The sequence below is a fragment of the Triplophysa dalaica genome, chromosome 9 (genome assembly GCF_015846415.1).
Source record: "Triplophysa dalaica isolate WHDGS20190420 chromosome 9, ASM1584641v1, whole genome shotgun sequence".
Lineage (NCBI taxonomy): Eukaryota > Metazoa > Chordata > Actinopteri > Cypriniformes > Nemacheilidae > Triplophysa > Triplophysa dalaica.
The window spans coordinates 19,803,012-19,827,176 of NC_079550.1; the positions used below are offsets into that span (position 1 = coordinate 19,803,012).

The following is a 24,165-nucleotide window of genomic DNA, read 5'->3' on the forward strand; positions in this document are numbered from 1 at the left end:
CTATTAAAAAATAGAATAGAAACTAATCTTATTTTTAAACGAACGCCCATTTACTGTAACTTATGTGTAAAGGTTACGGCTGACAGAATTTGACATGAGCATGAAGAGTTAGTTTGCAAAAACAGATAACCAAGTTTTATTTTTTGCATAAACTATGTTTTTTTATTGTGCATTATGTTTTTCAACTATACTGTACATTTCATTGGATTAAACCGTGCACAATTCAAATGAAATGTTTAACTAGATAGGTCCATGAATCTCACCAACCCCCATTTCTCTATAACGTTCTTATGCAGAGATACATAGTGAGAACACGGTGACGTAACATTTTCAAAATGATTTATTGTAAACAAACAAGTCAATGATCAGAACCCCTAGAGGGCATCATTCTCTCTTTTTTGTCAATTATATTGTGCTAGTCATTTGGGTAGACTGGCACAAGCCTGGTAAACTTCACCCACGTGAACTAGAGGTTAATTGTTGTTACACATATTTCTCTTTCTCTTTTAGTTGTAGTCTCCATTTAACTTCTAAAAACGAATGCCACCATTACAATTTGTTCTCTGTGATATTGAAATGTAGTTTGAGTAGATATCTAGAGAGAGCTGTTGTCCAATTGGTACAGAATTACTTTAGTAGTGCAATGGGTGCATTATCTCAGTATTTAAATCACAATTGAATGACTTCAGTGCATTATATAGAGAGAAGTGTCTATTCAGACACATTTGGGTTCTTTAAACACACACGTTTGAGTGTTGAGTCATAAATGGTTTTGTTTCCAACTGAACTTACAGCTAGAAAATAGTTATGTGTTTTAGGCTTGTGGTTCAGATCTTATAGTTCACTCAGAAATAAAACATTTGGTGGTCATTTACACACACTCTAGTCATTGCAAACCTGAATGACTTGAAAAACACAAACATTTATTTTATTAACATGCAATGCCTTAAAAATGACTTCCTTATTCTGTTGCATTTCCAATGTTTTTTTTATTTATTTCATGTGAAATGGTTAAGAAATGGTGCTCAGAGATAACATGAGATGTTTTGAAACAAGGGTTTTAATTTTTTTGCCAGTCTGGGTGTGAAACACACTTCCTTTATCAGTGTTTAAATCATAGTTGACACTGTGTAGTTTGGCCTGTGTTTTCGCAGCTCCTTCTGCATGCTTACTTAAGATGAAGCTGGGCATTGCACAAAGGAGGAACAAATGAGAAGGAAATGAGGCAAAAAGCTTGTAGACAAAATTCTCTTTCACTATGTGTTAGCATGGGCGTAAATCTCATTTAAAAGTAGGAGGGACAACACATTTTCAATTTCTCAAGAGCAATTTCTGAAGGGGACACAAATAATACAGTCAAAATTGTACAACTAAGCGACAATATGCATTGGGTTTATAGGTTTATCATGCAGACTTAAAGTCATATTATAACTAAACATAACTGAACTGCCACATACTGTAATAAAAGTGAACAATAAAGCTTTTTCCATTTATATATTTTTTTGTCTTTGTTGTGAAGACAGGAAACAAATATAAAAACACACTACCCATGATACTACATATTGACAATGAGTCACTTATTAAACACTTTTAAGATGTTATCCTGATTTATACGGCAAAATCGTCTGACAAAGTCACGGTACATCGATAGTAATGAGTGGTTGTTATTTTCCCCTGTAGTGCACTGCCTCCGCCAACAATCTTTGTTCATGTTAGTGTAGCCAAACAAACAGTAACGGTGACAGATGCTTAAATTCTGTGTTGTACTCGTTGATGAATTGCCCGAGTTTCATTAAAGGGAATGTTTAGCTTATCCGCCGCGCACATACTGCACACAATAGATGCTCAGAAAAAAGACCTTCTCCAACTGAATGAAAGCTGTGAACCATTTGTGGACGCTAGATATAGTGCCACTGATGAACTGAGCCGCATACCTGACTTGAATGTGTTCCGCAGGTGAGATGATCGTGGAGAGCAGGCAGTGGGCCTGAGAGGCAGGTGAGGGGGAACTCAACAGTTTTTAAACTTTAAATTAAATTTTGGCGTTTGTATTTCTTCTAATTACACAACTAGTTTAGGTACACAAATATATTTATGACAATAGCGAATGCGAGTTTAGTTGATCGAGGGGGGGGCAACCCTCCGATAGAGGGGGACATGTCCCCTCTGTCCCCCCGAGATTTAAGCCCATGTGTGTTAGACCATAAAGAACTGATCTTTAAATGCTTCGAGATAGCAGAAGCAGTTCAATCAAATATGATCATCTGTACCCCGACAATGACAAAATGTGTTCTACTGTCTTTCTGTTACCATGGCAATCACTTTCTCAGCATCAGCACCCATGTCATCAATAGCAGCGTTGAGCGCCTGTAGCATAACGGTAAAAGATCGACTAACGGACCTGGCTTGTCTTGGCATGGCCAGCTCCACAAGTCTTCCTTTAGCGGTACTGGTTTCCTTTTCGGCCTCTGCAAGACGTCTTTTAACCTCACTCTTGCTGACCTCAATAGAAAGAGCACATGACCTCAGAGCCTTCAGCCTGGATGGGTCAAGACCCCGCTGCCTTGCCATTCGCAGCAGAGAATCATCATCCAGGCAAAGCGAAATCTGAGCCTTCGACAAAATCCTCACGGCCACGGTAGCGTCCAACATGGAGGCCACAAAGGGCACGGGAATGGCAGAAACCCCACCAGATAAAGATGCCGCTGCCCACACCAGCGCCTTAAACGCATCTTTTTTCTGGTTGACCAAGGAGATGGAGAAAGCAGGTAGCGCCAAAATAAGAGCATGTGCCCTGATTTCCGGAAGGTCGCCTCGCATCGCCTCTAAAAACATTTGGAAGTCCAGTTCATCCAAAGCAGATGGGTTAACAAGGAACACTTTTGGCAGTGGAACCCCTTCAGCCTTTAGCCCTTCTAGACTTGCTTTCTTCTTCGTTTCCAGTGTTTTCTCAGTTTCTTTTATGGAGGCTAATAAGACAAAGTAAACCTTATAATTTTGTAAGAAGCGAAGTTCCCTCCACAGTGCAACACTGTTCTCACTTGGACTCTCTGTGAATGTCAAAACGATGGCATTGTAACGCATAACTTTGTAACGCTGTATATAATCCTCTGCTTCAAAATGAGAATCGTTGGGGATGGATGGCAAATCCCAGAGCCGAAAATCCGGATGCTTGGGATTGAGAAACACAGCGAGTTCCTCCGGGGCAGCAGAAGATGGAACACGAGCCGCTTCTTCATCTTCTTGACCGAGTCCTCGAAGAGAGTTGATAAAAGCAGCTTTTTCAGCACTTCTGTCACCAGCGACTGCAATGTTAATTCTGCTGATCAGCATGTCCTCCACGGCATCTTTTATGTCTGAAATATTGTTCTTCTCTATGGATTCCTTAAGCATTTCTAAAAGGTTAAGACTCCTTAGCACATCAGCCATGTTCGCCAAATGACAAATAATCTACAAATACACAAGACAGATAGAATCTTAGATTGTGTTTTGATTGTTGTAAGATATGTATTTTCTAAATTTACAACATATATCAAAGTTATTTATATAAATGTGAATGTTGCACTTCTATTTATCTATCTATTTTTCTATCTTTGTATTATACAAATATTTATGTACAAAAATAACAGCCAATAGATTTGTTTGTTTTACTCAATAGAAACACATACCTTTCAGATCATAAATAATGACGGCTGGAGTGGTAAACCGCTGAAAATATGAAACCATACCAGTACGGTATATGGTTAGGTGGTGTGAGCTTTACATGCTGAACCTCTCACAAGCTATTTAAGGATTCCTTTGAGAGTGTGGAACATTCTAATCCTATTATGCGAGGACTAATCCAAAACATGTCATCTAATAGAAGCTGTGTAGGGTACAATGTAAACGACAGCATGATGTCAATAATGGAGTCCATTTTACTTTATTTTATGAAACGTTGCTACTCATATGAAATTACCGTTTTATAAAAGCACTAAGACCTGCGAAGCAGTGGGTTACAAGTGCATTTTTTAACAGCTAAGGGTATTTTAGGCACTCTGCTGCTTCGCGGGGCTAATGGCTTTTAAAAAGTCTGAAGTGGTATTATTAATTTCTATAAAATAACCATATTTATCAAATGTAGCAAATAAACATGGTAATCAGAAGTCATTGGATTTGTTCTCTTTATTATAATAGAATGCAATAAATGGGACCAACGTGACAAAAAAATGACTGTTGTATGATACAATCCGTAAAGCAACACAGACAATAACATAAACAATAAAGCCTAATGTCTAAATATCTATGACAAAATGTCCGGGACATCATGTGCCGTTATGTTAATACACTGAGCATTTATATTATGTTTTTTTTTCAAAGCACAAGTAAAAACAACACAAGATGACAAATTCAAAATTTGCTAACTTTTTTAAATGCATGCTTGTTTTCAGCGGTTTCTGGTAACTGCTTAACCTATGCATAAACGCACTCTTGAAGCTTTTGAGAAAGAAGACTCCTTTTGTGAAATGCTTTTTACAGAACCACCACAAAAACCTTTATGTAGTTCCTCATGCTTGACCTTTCAGTGCATCTGGATCAGAATAAAGCCCCTCTTCCTCATCCTGCTTCTGGTCTTCAGAGTGGTCATGTTTACTGTCAAGTGCTTTCCGTCCCTTCTCATCCCTCTTGATCTCTGCATAATCTGTGTCAATTGACTTGCTTTCTTCCTCCTCAGGTGATTTCTGCTTTAGAAGCGAGTAGTCGATTGCGGCATAGTCGAGGTCTCCTGCTGCTGCCTCGCTTGCTTCACCGTCTTCTGCTCCACCTGCTTCACTCTCTTCTTCTCCACCTATCGGCTCCACCAGTGTGTATGACATTTCTGCATCAGATTGGTTATGAAGAGGCGTCTGTTCATTGGTTACAGTCAGATCGATGTTCGTCTGAACCATCTAAAACGAAGAGAACATATCACATATTTCGCAAACCAGACTGAAAAACATGTTGGATGTCCTTAGACATTCATTATGTCCAAATGCCCTTCTTGTTTTAAGAACCACATTAACTTGGCAAACAAAACAAGTCCAAGTACTGTTGTTATTTTATTCCTTGTTATTGTCATGCTTTAAGCCTGCCTTTAAATTAACTTCAGAGTCTGTGGGTCCATTCTGCACTTCAGTTTTTTTGGCTCTGTGGAGAAAATAGAAACAAATGGATAAAGATGAATAAAGATTGATTGTTGATTCATTTTTGCAGCTTTTCTTAGGCATGTTAGTAAATGTTACCTTTTGCAGGACACCCAACAACACAAAAGCACAGAAAAGATGATTGCTGAGGTTCCCATTCCGATCAAAAAGATGTGTGTTTTTTTGTCTGCCATTAAGGCTAGAAAATCTTTGATAGAATTCAAGAACAAAGATCCCATCAATAAAATATACATTCACAAAAAATGTCATTCTAAATAGTTCTCATTTAGTATATGTTCCATTTAGTATATTGAGGTACGAGGCTTTTGTGATTTGACAAACTTAACCGGTGACTTTAGGTTTGGTGCTCATACCTTTAAATCCTATGGTGACGTTGTCAGTTTTTTTCGTTTCATTTGTATTACCTAAGACGTGAAAAATGTCTGATTTTAAAATTGGTTAAAGATGGTATTAAGACTATAAATCCACTCTAACCCGTCCCAGGTCTTTGAAAAATCATTATTTCTTCAAACATGAACTTTACTGACATTTAAATTAAACATAAAGTCTTCTTTGAAACATTTTGTAAGTGGATTCAATAATCAAACTTAGTTTTTACTTACGGACCACATTAATGTTGATAGATGTGTTCCAGGGCATATCCCTATACTTCACCGAACAGACATATTCTCCAGCATGCTGTGAGCTTACATTGGTAATAGTGAGATTTCCATCTGAAGTGAGGTTCATCAGTTTGTCTGTGGTTACATTCAGAGTCCATACAGGATTAGAGGAGGCCGGGTGACTGTCTACAGTGCAGCTAAGTCTGAGAGTATCGCCCTCATTCACCGTGTTATTACCCAGAATTTTTAAAGTTGGTTCATCTGAAAAATAACACTAGATAATTTAATACGAGAACTTTTAGGTTGAACAACATACCAACAATCCTTTTAGTTTTAGTCTTCAGTATGAGACAGACAGATGAGATGGTAGTTAGAGGACTCTTCTCATTTTTAATAAATCACAGTTTCGTTTTTTGTTATGTGATGGTTAAACACAATGTATACTGTATAAAATAAAATGTAAATATAAATGCATAATCGATTCATTCTTTTCTAGTAGTTTGCATAAACATAGACTTGTAACTCACGCATGACTTCAATAGTCTTATTGGTAGTGATGGTTTTTTTATCTCCATAGCTCACATTACATCCAACAGTAGCATTGTGTAGTTCAGAGGTTGGTGTTAAGGTCAAAGTTGAGTTGTAGAAGCCTTCAGTGGTGGTCAATGTGGTGTCATTCATAACTTCAGTGATCTCTCCATTTCTTTTCGTGATCCACCATGTGATGTTTGGAAGAGTTTCAGGGCATGGAGACGGTGCTGAGCAGCTCAGATTGGCCTGTTCACGTTCTCTGAGAGGAGGAACCACTATTACAGGTTCATCTGCGAGGTGAAATACACAGAGAGGTAAACCGTCAATCATACTGTTGTGAATAGAAGAGCTGGAGATCTAAATGTAAATAAGTCTTTAGATTACTGTAGTCGAAATAATTGTGTCATTTACAGAATCAGCTTGTTTAAATGAATCTTGTGTCATGTGGCACAACAGAGCAACAGTATTAGCAGTGTGGTATATCCCGAGTTAAAATTCATTATTTAGGAAACCATGACATTTGTATAATGTGCTTTCCTCTGCTAATGCTTTGAAATCTTGTGCAGAATGACTTATGCATCACTTTGACAGAATAGAACTGAAAGAGAAGAATCAATAAAGAGAACTTTTTAACATGTGTAAACACGAGCAGCATTACCTTGAATTATGATTTTAAGTTTGGGGTTGCATGTGTTTTGTTGTGCTTCTCTCGCTTTTAACTCATAATCTCCATCATCATCTGCTGTTATAATTTTAATAATGAAGCTGCAGTTCTTTGTGTTCTTAACAGATTCAAAGATTTTAATCCTGTCTTTTTCAAAATAAGCATTTTGGCATTGTTGTTTTTCAGTTTTACTTTTACATTCACAAAACTTGATAGACTTTGCACTGTCTGGAGAAGTAGAGGTACATGAAACGAGAGCACATATTCCTGTAACTGCAGTCACGTTTGCAGGAGAGAGGCTGATAGCCTGGTGTTCATTGTCTTGACCGTAAATAAAAAAAATAAAGTATAAAGTAAACTTATGATCATTTTATACAAACAATATAAAATCAACTAAAAACATTAAAACCTGAAAGAACACTGCAATTTAGAAACACATACAGTACCTGTAAAAACAGTTAAGATCAGCATACAGAAGACTGTACAACTAGAGATGATCTGCATTGTTAATGTGTGTTCCACAGATCTGCACAGAAAGATGCATTACTTGAGCATTTTAAACAAACTATTTATTAAAATTACATTACATGAAATCAATAAAAACGGACTCTCTTACCCGTTTCTCCTGGGAACTCCTTCACGTTGCTCTGAGAAGTGCAGATGTAGAGAGTTTATAGTTCCTGTATGGTGTCACTTCCTTCTAAAGCTTCAAGTTCAGCACATATATGGAAGGGCCGTTGTTGCGTATGACAAAAATAAAAACAGAGATAAAGAAATAGAGAAACACAGCTGTGATAAAACCAAATGTTTCACCATAACATTGAAGATTTAAAGTCAACAATATATAGTTTATAGGTGGGTTGTAAGTGTGCGAGCAATATGTGCAGATTTGTTGAGTGTGTGTGATAACACTGCTGCAGAATGTAATGTGTATGAAATGAGGAACTCAAAAACCATGTTCTAATAATTAAAGATAAAGATGCTTTTTGCTCGCTTCATAATCTCAGAAAGGTGAAGAAATGCTGGTTGATTCCAACATCACATTTAGGTGATGCAAGGGATGGACATCTAAATAAATGTGTGAACGAGCTTTGCTAGCATTCAATGTCTGCACTCATGTAACAACTATAACGCTCTCAGAGTACGCCAATAGATGGAAGTCACTCTTCGAATGTAATTTTGATATTTTAGATGCATAAAATGAAAACAAAAACAGATTTTTTGCACAGCATCAAGGCTTGCAGAACTTTATAAATAACTCCATGTGTTATTCAAAGACTTCTGCATTTTGATCTAGCAGATATGTGATGTTTCAACAAGTGTGAATGTACTGTATGCAAGCACTTTATTCTACAGCTGAAGTTTTAAAAATAGAATCTTCGATGCCTACTGTCACGCACATGCTCAGAAAGACTATATATGTATTTTATGCAAAGTTAAACACTGTCATATAGCTTTCCCCATTATAAGTAAACTCATGAAGAAAACCATAATGAAGAACAGCCACATGAAGAATCGGTCCAAAAGCTTCTTCACTTTCTTCCTTTCTCCTGTTCGTTTCGCTGTAACTCTCTGATCGTGATAACAGTTTGCCACATACTCAATATTCCTCATGAGAACCTGTTGTTCACACAGGCATGGACGTTTGGACCCATCATCACGATCTCCATCGCCTCCAGTCCCTGGACCGTACCGACAGGTGGGCTGTTTTCCCAGCGAGCATGGGCTCATGATCTGAGATTGGTCTTCTGGAAACCTTGGAGATGTGGCATCTTGTCTTCGGTCAAATTTGAAAACAACATCATCTTTTCCAGCACAGCCGTTCATGTGACTCGAGTCGGTAGGCTTTGGAGGTTGAGGATCTGATGTCTCTTGTTGTGCGGTCATGTAGTTTTGCCGACTTCGTAGATGAAGCAAATCATGGCCAGATACTACAGGATGAACTTTTCGTTCACCTTCTCCCCAGAGTCTGCGGGTAGATAAAAGCCCAGCTGGGCTAAGAGCGATATCGTAACGCAAGGTATGAGCAAGTTAAATACGTAAAACGGAGCGCGTCTCTTTAGTTTCAGCGTGTAAGTGATGTCTGGATACGGGTCTGCGCAGCAGCCGTACAGAACGATGTTCCTCTTGGCCGGCATTCCCAGCACTTCCCACTCCACAATGTCGACAAGGTCTGCGAGATCTGCGCTCTCCATGGCGTTCAGAATATCCAGCTGGTTGCCGTTGTAGGTCCATGACCCATAGCTCAGTAGGTCATTTACATTTACATTTATGCATTTAGCAGACGCTTTTATCCAAAGCGACCTACATTTTATCATCCTATAAAAAGCTCAAAGGGGAAGAAGGAAACGTCCGCCTTGCAGGAGCTTTTGGTGATGGCTGGTGCGTCCCGCATGATCTGGCCGTACATTTCCCCTGCTTGTCATAAAATAAGATGAAGGCACAAGATGACCAAATATGTGTCTGTGTTTTATGTTTTTTCCTCAAAATCATAATTGAGGACCGTTAAGAGCATTTAAGCTGTTAAAATGTTTGTTTTCCTTGCTATTATTGTGAAGTGGGGTAATGAGAATGATATTTTATGTACTCGTCAAATAACTAATTTTTGTTTCTTTTTAAGCAATAAAAAAGTTATAGATTTGACCTTATTTTGAAATATTCACCAAAAAAACTAACAAGGTCATTACAACCATAATATAAATATATGATTTTTTTCCTTATTGTTTCACAAGTGTTGGGTTTATGCCACCATGTGGAGAAAAGGGAAAGTGCAAAACAAAAAGACAAACATGCCACCAGTCTGATCTACCTGTTATATAGGACTATATCAGGTCTCCATACAGAACTACCAGGAATACGGATGGTATCAAGCCCATCGTAGTCATCATGTTTTTCTGTGTCTTTGGTGTGTTATAAGATGCTCCTGTATGTATAAGATATGTAAAATTACCCAAATTAAAGATGCATTCTATCTAAAAGCAAATACTCACCCAGACCTGCCTGAAGCACCTCTTGTAACCACACCCCCACAAATCTATGTCAGTTTATGGTATTACCTGTCTAAAACCGCCCAAATGTGAACGCAAGTAAGGTGGGGGGATTTCTGATATTGTACCCATCTGAAGCTATACAACACAGTTATGCCCCATCCTCTCGACACAAATAACCAAACAAATTGCCAAAAATCACATTCAGCAATGCGTTCTGTATATTGGACATAGGGTTTGTCACAGTAGCCAATTACTTGCAAAAAATCTGATGATAATAAACTTTTGAAATCACTCAAAAAGAGATCCATCCCTTCAATATCCGGATATCTCAGCTGCAGTTGGCAGATGTTGTATAATGTCATGAACTCAACACGGTTTAATCCTCTACTGCACATGTGTAATACCGCCTGCTGCGTCCTCACACTTTCTAAAATGACTGAAGAAGGTAAAACACACTACTACTGAATCCCAGGCAGGTTTAGTGGAAAAAATATATAAATAATACGAAAACAGAAAAAAATCATTACTATTGGGGCACCTAGTGTTAGTTAAACACTTTATAAAATATGACTGGCAAACTTTATATGACTGGCAAACTGATTCATCACAAAACCTTTAAGCTCATCCAACATCAGATCAATACGTTTATTATATTTTTAATACTTGAGATAAAGTTGATAAAGTGCAAAATACATTTCACCCTCTTCATATAAGGTCGTTACAAACAATAGCCACATGGTGGCATTATTTGCACGTGTAGAGGAAGAATTCCATAATGCCAGACTATCAATATTCACTGTAGAGACCACTCAAAGTTCTACTATGTGATTTGTAATTATAGTTGCTAATCTTTGGCTTTACAAAATTATAAATTAGATACAATTGTACATTAAGACCTTTATTTTCATGAGTAAAATATAAATAGCCCTTGTATTTACTATTTAACAGTAACAGTGACTTACTAGGATGTAACAGTAAAATACTAGATCAACCGATACACAAAGACACGCACAAAAATAAAAATCCAATTTGTGTATGAAAAATATGAGGAAGGCCTCAGCGTTATCTCCAATACAGATCGGTGTGTGGAGTTTCCTGTTTGTTTGCCAGAAGGTGTGACAATGATTTTACTGTCAAATTTACTGGCTTGCGGTCAGTATCCAAGTGAACGAAGAGCAGTGTTTTGGCTGGGAATAAAACTGTCTCAGTTTCATGTTGAGTCAACTGCATTTTACCTTCAAAGCATACTGAAGCAAATGCAACATCCTGCAATACTTTAAACCAGATCCGTTCAACCATCTCACACTTTTAGCCTACTTTGACAGACCATATGACATCTGCCATTTAATGAATCGGAACCTATATATACTGAAGCAATGGTCTTCCCCGATAACCGTGTGCGAATCGCGACCAGCACTGACAGAGAAAACACAAAAAGTAAGGCCAGATAAACTTAACCCAAGTGCGTGAAACGTGTATTTGCGTTATGAATCGCTTTTGGCACATTTTTTATATCGTTTTGGGAAGCAAATACACTTCACATCACTTTGCGTAGCAAGAATTTAGGAGTTTAGAAGTCCCTTCCAAAGGGCTACACAGAAGCTTCCAAAAATCCCACAATGCACTTTGAAAACAAGATCACGTTCATGGCGACTTTATGAATATGTCGGGATTACCACATCTTTGAGATTTGTATTCGTAATTTCTAATTGGGCGGTGCAGGATCGGGCAATGACAAAACCTCACATCCACCTTGTAAATATGATGTTCTAATGCTACTTTGAAACAATGTTGCTGTTGTTTTTGTGGGCGGGGCTTAGGTGGAGGCAGAAATAAGATCCCCATGAATCAAATTGGAGACTGTATGTCAATTGTGGAACTAAAATACTCAACAAGATGAAATTGTAGACTCCTTGTGTAGCCAAATCTGTACTGATTTGTAGTGGCCGCCTCCAGTTTTTCCTTTGTTTCGCCCCCAGCTAATGCTGTGACATCGGAGCAAAAGGGGTCTATAGTAAAACCCTGTTGAAAAAAACAGCATCTGCTGGTTTTGATGCTGGTTTACTGGTTTTTGCTGGTTTAAGCTGGTCATGTGCTGATTTAAGTGGGTCATGTGCTGGTTTAAGATGTTCCTTAGCTGGTCATGTGCTGGTTTAAGCTGGTCATCAAAACACAGGCCTACCTTACCCAGCTGTTTTTTCAACGAGAAAGCACTAAACAAATACAATTATTTGACAATATTGCAAAACGCATGCAGATAGAACGTAACTGTTCTGTAAGTTCTCAACTCTTTGTTGTCCGGTTTTATTGTGTTTCTGAACAAAGTTAAAAGCTTCAGCAAAACCAAGACAGCAGCTAATTCAGGGGAGGGAAGTGAATGTTCTCCTTTCAAGTAGAGTACTCTCACTGACAGCTCAAAAGATTAATGAAAAAATAATAAAAGTTGCTTCATAAACAGCCTCAAACTGAAGCTGAAGCTAATGGAGGTTGGGTTTTGTAATCATGAGGTAAGTACCCAGATTTTAAGAATGGTTTCTCCTTTTTTATTAAGTGTGCATAAAAGTATAAAGTCAGCATTTCATGGACACAGCTATTAATATCATGACAATGTATGTGAACATGGTGTACACAGTAGTTCAGAAACCCTTTTAGATCTGGCGAGACATCATGTACTGTATGTTACATAGTATAGCCATGAAGTCTAATAATTTGTCTTTACATCTCTAGATCTGTCCAGCTGTGCACTCTTGATGTTCTCACATTTTTTCTTATGTAAGGAAAGTAAATCTGACATTCTCATTAGTGGATATTTTGCTTAAATTAAAATATTTTAAAGGGATAGTTCACACAAAAACTTCTGTCGTCATTTTTGTTTACTTGACCTTATTTTGAATGACAAAAAAAGGAAAGAAAAAGACAAAGATAACACAGGTGACACATTTCAACTTCTGCATTTACATAAAATATCTGCATACATATATAAAAACACGTTTCCTTTTTTTTATTAAATCCACATTACTGTTACAATATGCCCTTCTCCACAATCTAAAAAAGTATATTTTTTATTAATTTATGTTTTACTATTAACATACATTGGCCCCAGAAGATTGCTTTTGAATGCTTGGGACACAAGTAAAATGCATTCTTGTAAAGTGTGTCTGTGCTGTATTTTTTTAATACATGCTTTTGTTACATCATGCTGAAGTGTTTATACTTTACATTTAAGTGTTAATGTTATGACTGCTATATATGTTATAATTTAGAGTACATGTGAAAAAAACCTTAAAAAAAATAGATCATCTTTAAGTCGCAGAACTTTTACAGTATCACACACTTAGTTTTTTTGGAAGCTGATGGCGTTGGGTTGAGGTAAATGCTAACCGCTTCCGTGAACACTTCACTCACCCCGTCTTGGATGAGCGCTGAGCACTCAATGTACTTGCTTGCCTGAATCTGTCGTGCCAGCGCTCCTCCCTGTTGCTGGGTGATAGGTGACTGGTTGTTCTCCTTCAGCTTCTTCAGAACCTCTGGGTCCTCTCTCAGATCCTTTTTAGTCCCCACCAGCAGAATGGGAACATTAGGGCAGTGTTGGGACACCTCAGGGTACCACTTTAGCTTGACGTTCTCATAGGATGCAGGGCTGGTGATGCAGAAGCAAATGACAAACACGTTGGTCTGCGGATAGGAGAGAGTCCGCAGACGGTCGTATTCCTCCTGACCCGCCGTGTCCCACAGGTTCAGACTGATGAGTTTTGTGTCTACTGTAAGCTGTGCGCTGTAGTTGTCGAAGACAGTTGGGACGTATTCTTTAGGAAAAGCATTGGTGGTGAAGGAAATCAGGAGGCAGGTTTTCCCAACGGCACCGTCTCCAACTACGACGCACTTGATGTTCTGCATTATCGTCTCTTAGTCAGACCCAAATCACTGAAAATACAAAATAAATTGTGCATTTGTTTAACATGAATGTGTGGGGTCCAAAAATCTGAACAGAATTTGAGGGGGAATTCTCAGAATCTCAAATCATGTTGTTACAGTAAACTTTTAGAGTCAAGGCCAGTTGAATTCATGCTGTCATGTTAATTTCATGCAAATTTTGCATATAAGGGAAAAACAAACAGAAGTATTTTCTCGTGTGCTTTTAAACTTCGTGCCCCCATTTTATACCAAAATAAAGCCATTGTAATAGTATGTTGGTTTTAAATAGCAATGCCAATAATGATATGTATCTAAATGCTTACAACCAAAAGAAGCAGCATCAAGGCTAATGTAGTTGCGCAAGTCTCATTGATGTCACATTATCACGTGTGTGTATCAGCTAAAAATGACTGCATTTCCACACACAAAACATTGCAGTGTTGTCCTTTATTTATATCCTTCTGAGAAGTAGGGGAGCTGAGCTGGCGGAAATACTTTAGACCACGCATCTCACAGACAGAGGTGCGTTTTTCCCTCAGAAACAACATATACAGTCTGTATAATCTGAGGCAATGTCCGTGTATCCTGATAGAAAATGTATTGTTCAGAAGATACTCAAAAGCTATTTTAAAGCTCAGAGAACATAAGTGAGTTCTATTGTGACATTTGTCCTTATTTGCTTTAGAAGAAATAGAAATATAGATTAATGAGACAATTGTTGACATACAGTAGAGAGCTATAAAATGTGAATCATGCTGACATGTATGAGTTCTCTTTTGAAACTTAGTTTAGAGGACACTTGTAAGGTTACCAACATCTGTGTCTCAAGACAACTGTGAAGACTAGAGACTAAAATACACTGCAAGACCTTCGCACAGATTTTGCCAAGATTTGAGGTCTGGACTAGTTGCAGAAAGTCTGCGCCAGTCTGCAGATTTCATCAGTTAGTCTGTTTCTATCTGAAACTTTCAAAACTTCTACAAGTGAATAATGTATGTCTAGTTTAAAAATGTAGGGGGGTTATTCCAGCCATTAATCAACGTCTATTTACATTTGTAATCTTTTTGCTGTCTAGTAATAAACAATTGAGATATGAAAGATCTCTTGGTAGTGGTTGAAGAACAGCTTATGCTTGCTCTCCTCAGCCTGAAAGAAATATATCAGTTTATTTTCTTTATTTATTTTATGTGTAACACGCTAAACTGTTTTATGAATATAAAACAGTTTGAAAATAGAACCAGAGTTTATTCTTCAAAATGACTAGAAAAGGAGTTGCATTTAAAAGGGAAGTAAGAATACGGTGTACTGCTTATTGTCAAGGGGACTATCATTAGAATATGTACCTTATGTCGACATTTAACCAGATCCCATTATTAGCATATTTTTCTAAAATCCTCTGGTGTAATATTATTATAATAATTTATTTAAAATTTAAAATAGTTTTGTTTGTTATCTTGTAATATGTAAAGCTGATATTGATTTGCATGTACCTTGAACTACTGTACAAAGTACTATGTAACTTATAACCAAGCAATGTGTGAATTGCATAAAGGTTTTCTTGTGTTTTAATCGTAGAATATTACGTTTTAACTTGATGAAGAATAAAGTAAGAATATTATATATTTGTTTAATCTACTGTAAAAGTAAATGATGTGATTCCGACAAAATTCCTTGCAGTATACAAAACCAGTTAGACCTCCATTTTACTAACAAATAACAACAATGATCAAAAAAGGATATAATCGCCTCTTTGTGCATCGCCACTCTTTATCGATTTTTCCATTTTCAAGCTATGCAGCAGTGAAATCAAATCCTGCCTTATAACAATGAAACCTTACAGGTCAGTGATTTAGGAATAGACAATCAGGTGCCATTTAAGACTATGCCTGAAAAGGGAAAATATAAAAATGTAACTTACCATTCATTGATGAAAAGGTCAGTACAGATAATGTGTCAGTAGTGAACTAACCCTGAACACAGATTCTCAGGGCACTGCAGAAGGAAGTGATTGTCGACTAATTCGCTGAGAGGAAGTTAGTGACACAAAAAGGCAAAGAGCTTGTAGGGAAGTTCAAAAACTATAAGAGCCATAAAGCTGAGTATCAGAAATGAAGCCTATTAATAAAACAACACAGTGAATTAGTCACAGCGCGTGCTGACAGACTGTTCAGTTGAACTCACTGATGTCTTCACAGACATTTTCAACATCTTGCTTAGTCAGACTGTTGTCCCCGCATACTTCAAAACTACCCCATCATTCCAGTCCCAAAGAAGTCATCTCCATCCTGCTTCAATGACTACCGTCCAGTTGCACTTACTTATATTCTCATGAAGTGCTTTGAACGGCAGGTTATGCACAACATCAAGTCTCGTCCAATGAACCCCATTGCCCTCCAAGCTGCTCTCACTCAAGACCTGTCTAGCAGAATGCTCCTCATAGACTTCAGTTCAGCATTCAACACAATCATCCTTCAACAGCTCACTCACAAATTGCTCAGCTGGGACTTAATACTTGGCTGTTGGTGGGAGACCTCAGGCAGTACGACTGGGCAATAACACATCCAGTACCATCACACTGAACACGGGGGCCCCCCAAGGACGTGTGCTTAGCCCCCTCCTCTACACCCTGGTGACCCACGATTGCACGCCGTCACACGACAACTGAAACCTCTTCGACAAGTTTGAGGACGACACGACTGTGGTGGGTCTCATTAGCAACAAAGATAAGACAAAATACAGGAGCGAGGTGAGCCACCTGCCCTTGTGAAAAATATGTGTATTTAATTGTATTGAATGTGCACTTCTAGTGTGCTTTAAATAATCAAAGCACACTTTTTAAAAGTGTACTTTTAGGTAGTATTATATTTCTGACATTGAAGTCAACTTAACTGTCATTCAAGAGAGTACATTTCATGATATTTTTTTAAAACACACTTAAGTGCACTTTTTAAAAATGTGCTTTGTAATAATGTGCAATTAAGTTTTCATGTGCTTTTAATTTAAGTGAGTTTGAATTTGTAGTACTTGACAGAACTACACTTATAGTGTTGTACTGATTAATAATTCTGAAGCATATGTAGAATAAAGTAAATACACTTTAAACATATTTTTCAGACATCATAAGCAAATTTGAAATTACACGTAAAAATGTATTAAAGTGCCACTTAAGTTGTTAAAAAAAATCCCTCAAAAGTTCAGCTTAATGCCTTTAATGCAAAATAAAACTGTAATATATTTGAAATAAATTACAGATAATACGTATTTAGATGGTTGAAAACATTACAATTAATTCACACTTAAGTATGCTGTTTTAAAGTACATTATTTACGTAATAAGTACACGTAAAAAGTGCACTTTTTTCCGCAAGGGTGGCCAGGTGGTGGAGTGACTAGAATCTCTATCTGAATGTGTAGAAGATGAAGCAGATTGATCTTCTTCTTTATTAATTATCCCTGCTTGTATAGTTGTATTTTACATATACTGTATATAATAATCTCTATTTATCTGTATCTTTTTTATATTTTTTTATTCTTTTTGTGTTATTTGCATACACCATGTGTCTGAAGGTAACGCAATTTTGATCCTCTTTACTAGGTCTTGATTTGTACAGATAACACAACGTAATACACATTTCTATGGGCGACAGCTATTAAAACACAAATGTATTAAAGACTCAAGAAGACTCATATTCATCCAGCCATGCACAATATTGACATTAAATATAGCAATTTATCGATACAGAAGCATCATACATTACACACTTTTTGTGATCGTGATAGGATAGCATAATTTGTCCTAATAAACCTAATTTATCTGTTCCAGGTAATCCAGTATAAATGCGTACACCTCAAGAGGGCACTGTTGCCTATACTTTCACAAGAAACATATGCATTTTCTGTGTATTTCAGCTACAGCGTTAAAGATCCCTGCTGTCACTTAAATGAACGTGGTGTCATCGCCAAACCACTAGGCGGCAGTGTAGTCATTAGACAGACGCTTTATTGGGATTCATGGACATGTCTACGGACGAATATCTGAATCTGCAGTCCGTTCACAAAAGGGAGGTGAGTGTGCATACAATTAAACAGAAAAGCTTTCAAACAGACTAAACAGATGTAAGAGTCGCAACAAACATCATACGTGTCTTATTTTTACCAATCACACGACTAAATCCCATATCCTACCACGCACACAAGTGATACAATTATATATACAGATGATGAAATAGTGTGTCGGTGGTTAGAGAGAGTGATGTCAAAAAAAGATAAAAATGGTCCAAATTATACGGGGATAAAATGATTTAATGGTTAATTTAACTAAAAATGGTTTCAATATTGCTGAATTGAGTGATTAATATTGTCTACAAATCCTCATGAATCAAGCTGAGATTGAAAATCATGATCCATGTTGTCATAAAATAAAAAGAGGAACAAAATACTACCCTCGCTAAAATCACGCCTTGGCGTTTTATAAGTATTACTAGGCAAGTTCGATTACGTGCGGCGCTGCGCAGAACCATCAATGTATGACGTCACGGTACCGCGAGAGCGTGAGAAATCGCACGGCTCGTTATGCTTCCATCTCGCGGTACTTTGATTTCATCGAACATTATGTCTGCGTCAAGTTGAACCTACTTGCTTGTGTGCGCTGCCGAGTTGGCAAAGCGAGTATCTGCGCATGCGTCGCGCCGCAGCCCGCCAGCCCCGGCGTGAATCGACAAGGAAGCGTAGCTCGCACGGCCCGTCGCTGCTTCGATCGCTGATACTACCGTCCACCTGACGTTTTCTTTCACTCGCCGGATCGCGGTCGTGTGTTTTCTGGAGTGTTTTAATAAAAAGCCTCAATGGAGTCTCGTGGGAGGAGAGAGCAGCCGCTGAAGACGAACATTCGAGTTTAAGCTCAACCAGTGAGACGAAATTCACAGGTATATCGATTATATTATTTGTAAACAACGTGTTCTTGCTGCTTGAACCCGTTATAGATGTGTTGTGGTGTTTAGAAGAGGGAAAGGTGAGTGCCAGTGGCCTCGTGTTTCTACGAAGCCAGGTGCGCATTTAACTGCATGAAATATGTCAGATGTTAGGGTGCGATTGGTTGGATAAAGCTGTTACATGAGTGACATAACTTACTAATGTTTGTATATTTTGTGGTGTGTATTCATTAGCATATGTGAGGACTCAAACTAAAGAGATCTGCTTTTGAATAATCTAAATGTATATTTTGTTGATGCGTTTTTGCTAAGATTATGAATAAATACCGTGTGAAATATTTATGCATCTGCAAATATCTTGGCTATACACCTTTCATGTGGTCATGATAGTTTCGTAAGGGTTGTATAATCCACTTTATTTTTCACTTTTAATATGAATGCATTTACCCCTAACATGATTTTAAATATCTAAATTACATCTTTCGGTACACAGGCATGTCAATATATTATAATATAGGATGAAAAAATATATTTTTTGTGATAATTTAACATCAATTTAGTTATTATGTTCTGTATTATTTTACTTTAAATGTGTGTTTTTATTATTATTATCTGAGCTGTGTTGGGAAGAATGCGTTTAAAGCTCCTGCACAAAAGTCTCAGAAATAGTGTTTATTGTTGTTTTTATTTATTTTTGGGGGTTATTTATAACAAGTGTTAAAGTTTCTTCCAACCAGCTGCCCCGTCATTCATTTTAACCTGACCCAAGGGGTTAAGTGCTGTTGATACGTTTCAATTCAAAGAGACCTTTCGATACCAGAAGAAAAATACCAGTGAATCAAACATCACTCTTATATCTGTGTTGTCTTTGTTAGAAAAGAGAGAACTTTTAAGCATATACACAATAACTTTGATCATTAGAACTTCATTGCGTCACAACTGACTTTCCCAGTGGCGGTGTATGCCATCGTGAATTTGCTTAGTGGCAAATCTGGCAATGACAAGATCTCTTTCTGTCTCATAAACCAGCTCTTCCAGTATGGAGCTCAGCAGACTGGTGACTTTCTGGATTGTGTGTCTATGCTGCTTGTGGAAATGTCGGGCGGACAAATTCAATTCAGTGAGCACAGAACCGCCACCACTGGACAACGGTGTGTCGGGTGAGTATGACCTGGAAATTTTATTTTAAATAAGAAATGTTGCTGTGTCATCACACACCAAAGGTGACGGTCAGTTTCAGCGAGCAATGTGTGCTCTATACGCTTTGTACTTTGGAGCGACTGCTGTAGCGTTATTTAGAAGTTGTGTGGGGGTCTAAATGTGGCCCGGCTGAGAATAGGCAGGGAATGCATTCTCTGTTAAGCACTGTCCTCATCATAGTGTGCACAGTTGCTTCTTTAATATGTTTTAAATCTTTCAAAAAAAGAAGTTTGCAGTTCATTCGAGTTGACTGTTAGGTTATTGGAATGTGTTGAGTGTCTTGCCTGGTTTCCAGTTCCTACAATGTTAGAACATGTTAGCTAAATTATTGTGTATAGTACAGTTGGTAACATCCCCTTAAACAAATGAGTCCTGAAAAATTGGGATTTCTGAGACTACAAAAGTAATGGATGATAATACAATTTTAGTAAAAACGATGGTTATTGGTTTAGTTTGAATATTATTCATGATACTATTGCTGGTAGATCCTACTGTGCCTCTCCATTTAGTCTCTCTAATGTAGTTTTTTTCTTATTGAACTAATAGTTAGTTTTTTAACTTTTAGTTAAATGTAGGGTTTGTCTGTATTTTGTAAAGTAAATTGAGTCTATATTACTTTGAATTATTATTGTGGTATTGACGTTGAAAATTAGCTCGAGACTGTTTGCATTTTCTATAATAATTATTTTTAAAATACAGCCCTTGGCACTTACAGATTATCCTATCAGAAAGCGTGGGAACTAGGGATGTCAATTTACACATATTTCCATAATCGATCTTCATAAACATGAATGTTCAATTATTCGATTACTTTAATAGGCTACCGCACTATTTCTCTACTGCAGTAAAATATAGCCATGGAATGACAGGATGTAGCTACAGATATCCTCACCTGCACATAAAATATGTTAATAAGTCAATTTAAGGGATCATCATCTGCATAGAGAAATTGGAGGCAGCCGCCCGCCTCTGTCAAATGTCTGGTAGCGACGCTACTGCCCAACACTAATGTTAAGTGATCAGATTTCTCCAATTGTTGTTTCCATAAAATAGTTATTTAATTTGAATGTGGATGACGTTAAAGGCGGGATGTCCGATTTCTCATAGCCATTGTTGATGTTCAAGATTCTCCTGGGCTGGGTTTCCTGTAACCTTCGTATCACTACTTCGTTCTTAAAAAACATTGCTACCACTCTTAAGGTGTTAGTTAAGAATGACGTAGTGTTAAAAAGGTTTTGCCCTGGTCTTTCCCCAAATTAATGCCTTGAATGTTCTCTGGTTCAGTTCAGGGTCAGTGACATCAAAAGCATCTGTGGAGTTCACAAACAAACCTGTGTGTCATCTTGATGGTGTTGCGCTCACCTGAAATGACTTTGTGTACATTTTTTATAACGGTTAGAAGTGAATTTTTGATAAATATGAAGTATATTGATCTCTTCTGGAATATTGTAATACATGTGGTCCTGGTTCAAATTTTTTGTATGTGCACACCTGGTTTTGCATATTGATGCAAAAAGTTTCTTTATTACCTAGCAACAGAAACGGGTATATATGCCTTCCAGACAGATTGTTTATTTTAGTCAAGTCAAACTTTATAAATAAAGCACAAAACTATTGTTTGCCAAAGTGCTGTACAAGCATAAGCAATGCAATATCACAGAGCAGAATAACAAAAAGACAAGTTAAATTAAATAAATTAAACTGAAATCAAGATAGCAGATCTTACACTGAGTTAAACGCCAAACTCTAAAAGTAGTTTTTAATCTGGATTTAAAAAGAATGAGTGTTTGGGCGTTTCTAACATGTAAAGGCAGATTATTCCATAGTTAAGGCCCCGCCACTGCAAACGGACGGTTACCTCTAATCTTTAATCTTACACTGGGACAATTAACAATGAATGGTCGGCGGACCAAAGTCCCCACAACGGAGCGTAAGGCTGCAGTACCTCTGAGAGATATGACAGACTAATTTGAATTAGCAGTAATAATACATTTCCATAAATAAGATGATATGTATTCAGTTAATATACTGTCGGTAGCCAGAGATGTTTGGTTCACAGAACTTTCTTGACACAAATTAGTCAACTAAATGTTCAGGCAACCCTAGTTCATCTGAAATGTATGTGCCTAATAAAATGTTTTTCTCTTTATAGAGCAATTTACCATGCATTAGTCAGCAGCAGTGTGGTTTGTAGTGTTATGAACACTAAAACGCACACATCATGGGTGAGCTGAACTGAAATTTGAAACAAAACAATTTGATTACATTCGATGGGTGCGGGTTATGTAATGTAAATGCTCACATATTGTTTAGTGGGCTTTCTTATACTGAATATTGCCTTCAGGCCAGGTTTGGCTAATTTATAATTAAAATAAATGTTTCAAATAAAACATTATGTTTTGAAGCTCAAAAATCCATCAGTATTTCTAACAAAAAACACAGTGACTTGAGATATTGTTTGAAATTGTTCAATTCAGTTGTTTAAATGAGCATTTAGTGGTGAGGTTGCGAATTGCAACCAATTGCTCACTCCACTCCTCCCTTTCGAAGCACTAAGGCGGCTCTCACCGGACAATGATGTTGTTGGGTTTTGCTTCTTTGTCAAAGGAGATTACATATTTACGACACACGCCCTGTAGAGCAGTTTGTATGTTTTGGGCTACTGCAGAAACAACATGGTGACTTCCATGCCAGGGGACTCGCTGTGTATGTAGATAGAAATAGCTCATTCTAATCTAACGCTTGATTACGTAAGGTCTTTATACATCTCTGAAGACATAATTATATTGCATTTCTGTCAACAGATCCTCGAAAAAATTACACACTTGATCTGTAACGTAATTTTTTGGAAAAATTAAGGCCAAGTTGTTTGACCTTTAAAAAGATGTTAAATGGCTATTATACTGTCGTTTTAAACAGATATATTAATGATCCTTAATAACTCTAAATCTGAGATAATGGGTTTTTCCTGACATTCCGAGCACTTAGTTGAATGCTCATGTGGGAAATGTGGAGACTTTGGTCTCCATTAAGTTCAGTGACAAGCCTAAGGGTTCATGAGATTTCCTGTTCTTTCTTTCCCATTCATAACCATTGTGTCATTTTCTGGAGAAGGTAATTTGGCTTTCAGGAATTGCTGTCATTTAAATAAGAACGGAGTCATTCGTTTTTAAGTCTGAAATTGTTGGTTACGATGTTAGAGGGTTTGAGCGTGTGAAAAGAATTGTTAACCTCGAATTGATCCAGGACCCTGTATCGTCTGCAATTGTGATCAATCACCAAGAAAGATGAATATCCATCCCTAAATGCAGCTCAATTTTTACAGATGAAGCAAATGCTACCATCCTGCTTTGGACCACATAAAGACTTTGGAACATAAGTATTTTCTCTTAATTACAGATTCAAAGTCATGTCTTCAAGCGATAAAAATGATAAACTAGCGCTTTTTTACAAGTACTCGCGCATGTGTGAGCTGCCATTTTGGAGTTTTTCTAGTTGTTATATCTAATGTGAAAAGACGAGTAAATCGCGAGCCCACCAGTGTAGGCCTATGTGTGTGACAAAGGGAGAGTCCGGAGCTGCCGGTTGGGTGGTTGAGGTTTCTCGCTGTCTTTGTGTCGGTCACAGCTCATAAGAACACATCACCATAAGAACATGTTAAGTCGAGCCCTTTCGTTTTGCTTTAACACTATAAACAAAAATACACTTTTTCATACAACATGACATGCACGTTTTCTGTTGGTTCAAATGAATTCGGTACTAATGTACTGACCTGAGACAGTTACCTTGCACGTTGCGCTCATATACTGGTATTATCTGCTCATAGTATATTCTTTATTTAGAAGCTGTGTCGTGAATTTCTCCATATAATCACTTTGTAAGTGTACAGATTCAGCTGCGTTGAGTGTTTTAATATGTCCCTAAATGTATGCGTGCACGGAACGCGGGGTGTGAAGTATGCATCCTTTCGCGATAGCCTACCTCCTGCCACTCACAATCACCTTCAGTCCATTCATGATAACGTTCTGATAAAAGGAAATGAGAAACGGGGAAGAAAAAATTGCCTTTATTATTATCCGTCAAAATGACAGATGGCCTTCAGATTTTTCTGTCACTGGTAAGATATAAGATATATAAAAAAATAAATCGC

At 37.5% G+C, this 24,165-nt stretch overlaps 5 protein-coding genes across 7 annotated transcripts in view; 1 reads left to right on the top strand and 4 right to left on the bottom strand.

Moving 5' to 3' along the window:
• Window positions 1-2,292: 2,292 nt before the first annotated feature.
• Window positions 2,293-3,429, bottom strand: irgq2 (immunity-related GTPase family, q2). The gene has a single exon (XM_056757747.1). It carries the CDS (start codon window positions 3,427-3,429, stop codon window positions 2,293-2,295), a length of 1,137 nt encoding a protein of 378 aa, XP_056613725.1.
• A 720-nt stretch (window positions 3,430-4,149) lies between these two features.
• si:dkey-24p1.7 (sialic acid-binding Ig-like lectin 13) lies at window positions 4,150-7,708 on the bottom strand. Its single transcript, XM_056757126.1, has 9 exons — window positions 7,597-7,708; window positions 7,427-7,506; window positions 6,975-7,301; window positions 6,313-6,606; window positions 5,786-6,046; window positions 5,537-5,587; window positions 5,262-5,370; window positions 5,112-5,166; window positions 4,150-4,928 (listed from the first exon to the last, which is right to left on the bottom strand). Exons 2-9 carry the CDS (start codon window positions 7,482-7,484, stop codon window positions 4,548-4,550), a joined length of 1,536 nt encoding a protein of 511 aa, XP_056613104.1. The 5' UTR covers window positions 7,485-7,506; window positions 7,597-7,708; the 3' UTR covers window positions 4,150-4,547.
• A 718-nt stretch (window positions 7,709-8,426) lies between these two features.
• On the bottom strand, window positions 8,427-10,099 carry chrna10a (cholinergic receptor, nicotinic, alpha 10a). Its single transcript, XM_056756063.1, is given in 6 exon segments — window positions 8,427-8,875; window positions 8,878-9,224; window positions 9,311-9,395; window positions 9,644-9,651; window positions 9,790-9,880; window positions 10,096-10,099. Coding segments are annotated over 6 exon segments (984 nt in total).
• Window positions 10,100-12,496: 2,397 nt separating this feature from the next.
• On the bottom strand, window positions 12,497-18,618 carry rhoga (ras homolog family member Ga). 2 transcript variants are annotated; one of them, XM_056756302.1, is made up of 2 exons: window positions 18,520-18,618; window positions 12,497-13,894 (listed from the first exon to the last, which is right to left on the bottom strand). In XM_056756302.1, the coding sequence occupies exon 2, from the start codon at window positions 13,865-13,867 to the stop codon at window positions 13,289-13,291; it is 579 nt and encodes a 192-aa protein (XP_056612280.1). In that variant the 5' UTR covers window positions 13,868-13,894; window positions 18,520-18,618; the 3' UTR covers window positions 12,497-13,288. The 2 variants fall into 2 exon arrangements, with proteins under 2 accessions (XP_056612280.1, XP_056612279.1); XM_056756301.1 differs by lacking the exon at window positions 18,520-18,618 and adding an exon at window positions 15,804-15,899.
• Window positions 18,589-24,165, top strand: part of stim1a (stromal interaction molecule 1a) — a 37,767-nt gene continuing 32,190 nt past the window's right edge. Inside the window, exons 1-2 of one of the 2 annotated variants that reach the window (XM_056756299.1) lie at window positions 18,589-18,809; window positions 19,845-19,975. In XM_056756299.1, the coding sequence (XP_056612277.1) occupies window positions 19,855-19,975 (121 nt within the window). In that variant the 5' untranslated portion in view covers window positions 18,589-18,809; window positions 19,845-19,854. The remainder of the gene's footprint in view (window positions 18,810-19,844; window positions 19,976-24,165) is intronic. The other variant, XM_056756300.1, reaches the window with a different exon arrangement.

Bases quoted from the DNA above. Each gene is read 5' to 3' on its own strand.
- rhoga (XM_056756302.1), bottom strand. From the start codon at position 13,867: ATGCAGAACATCAAGTGCGTCGTAGTTGGAGACGGTGCCGTTGGGAAA.
- irgq2 (XM_056757747.1), bottom strand. From the start codon at position 3,429: ATGGCTGATGTGCTAAGGAGTCTTAACCTTTTAGAAATGCTTAAGGAA.
- si:dkey-24p1.7 (XM_056757126.1), bottom strand. From the start codon at position 7,484: ATGCAGATCATCTCTAGTTGTACAGTCTTCTGTATGCTGATCTTAACT. The intron at 5,371-5,536 runs GTATGAGCACCA...ATTCTATCAAAG, and splicing joins CGTCACCATAGGATTTAAAG to ATTTTCTAGCCTTAATGGCA. The intron at 5,167-5,261 runs GTAACATTTACT...TTTTCTCCACAG, and splicing joins TGTTGGGTGTCCTGCAAAAG to AGCCAAAAAAACTGAAGTGC.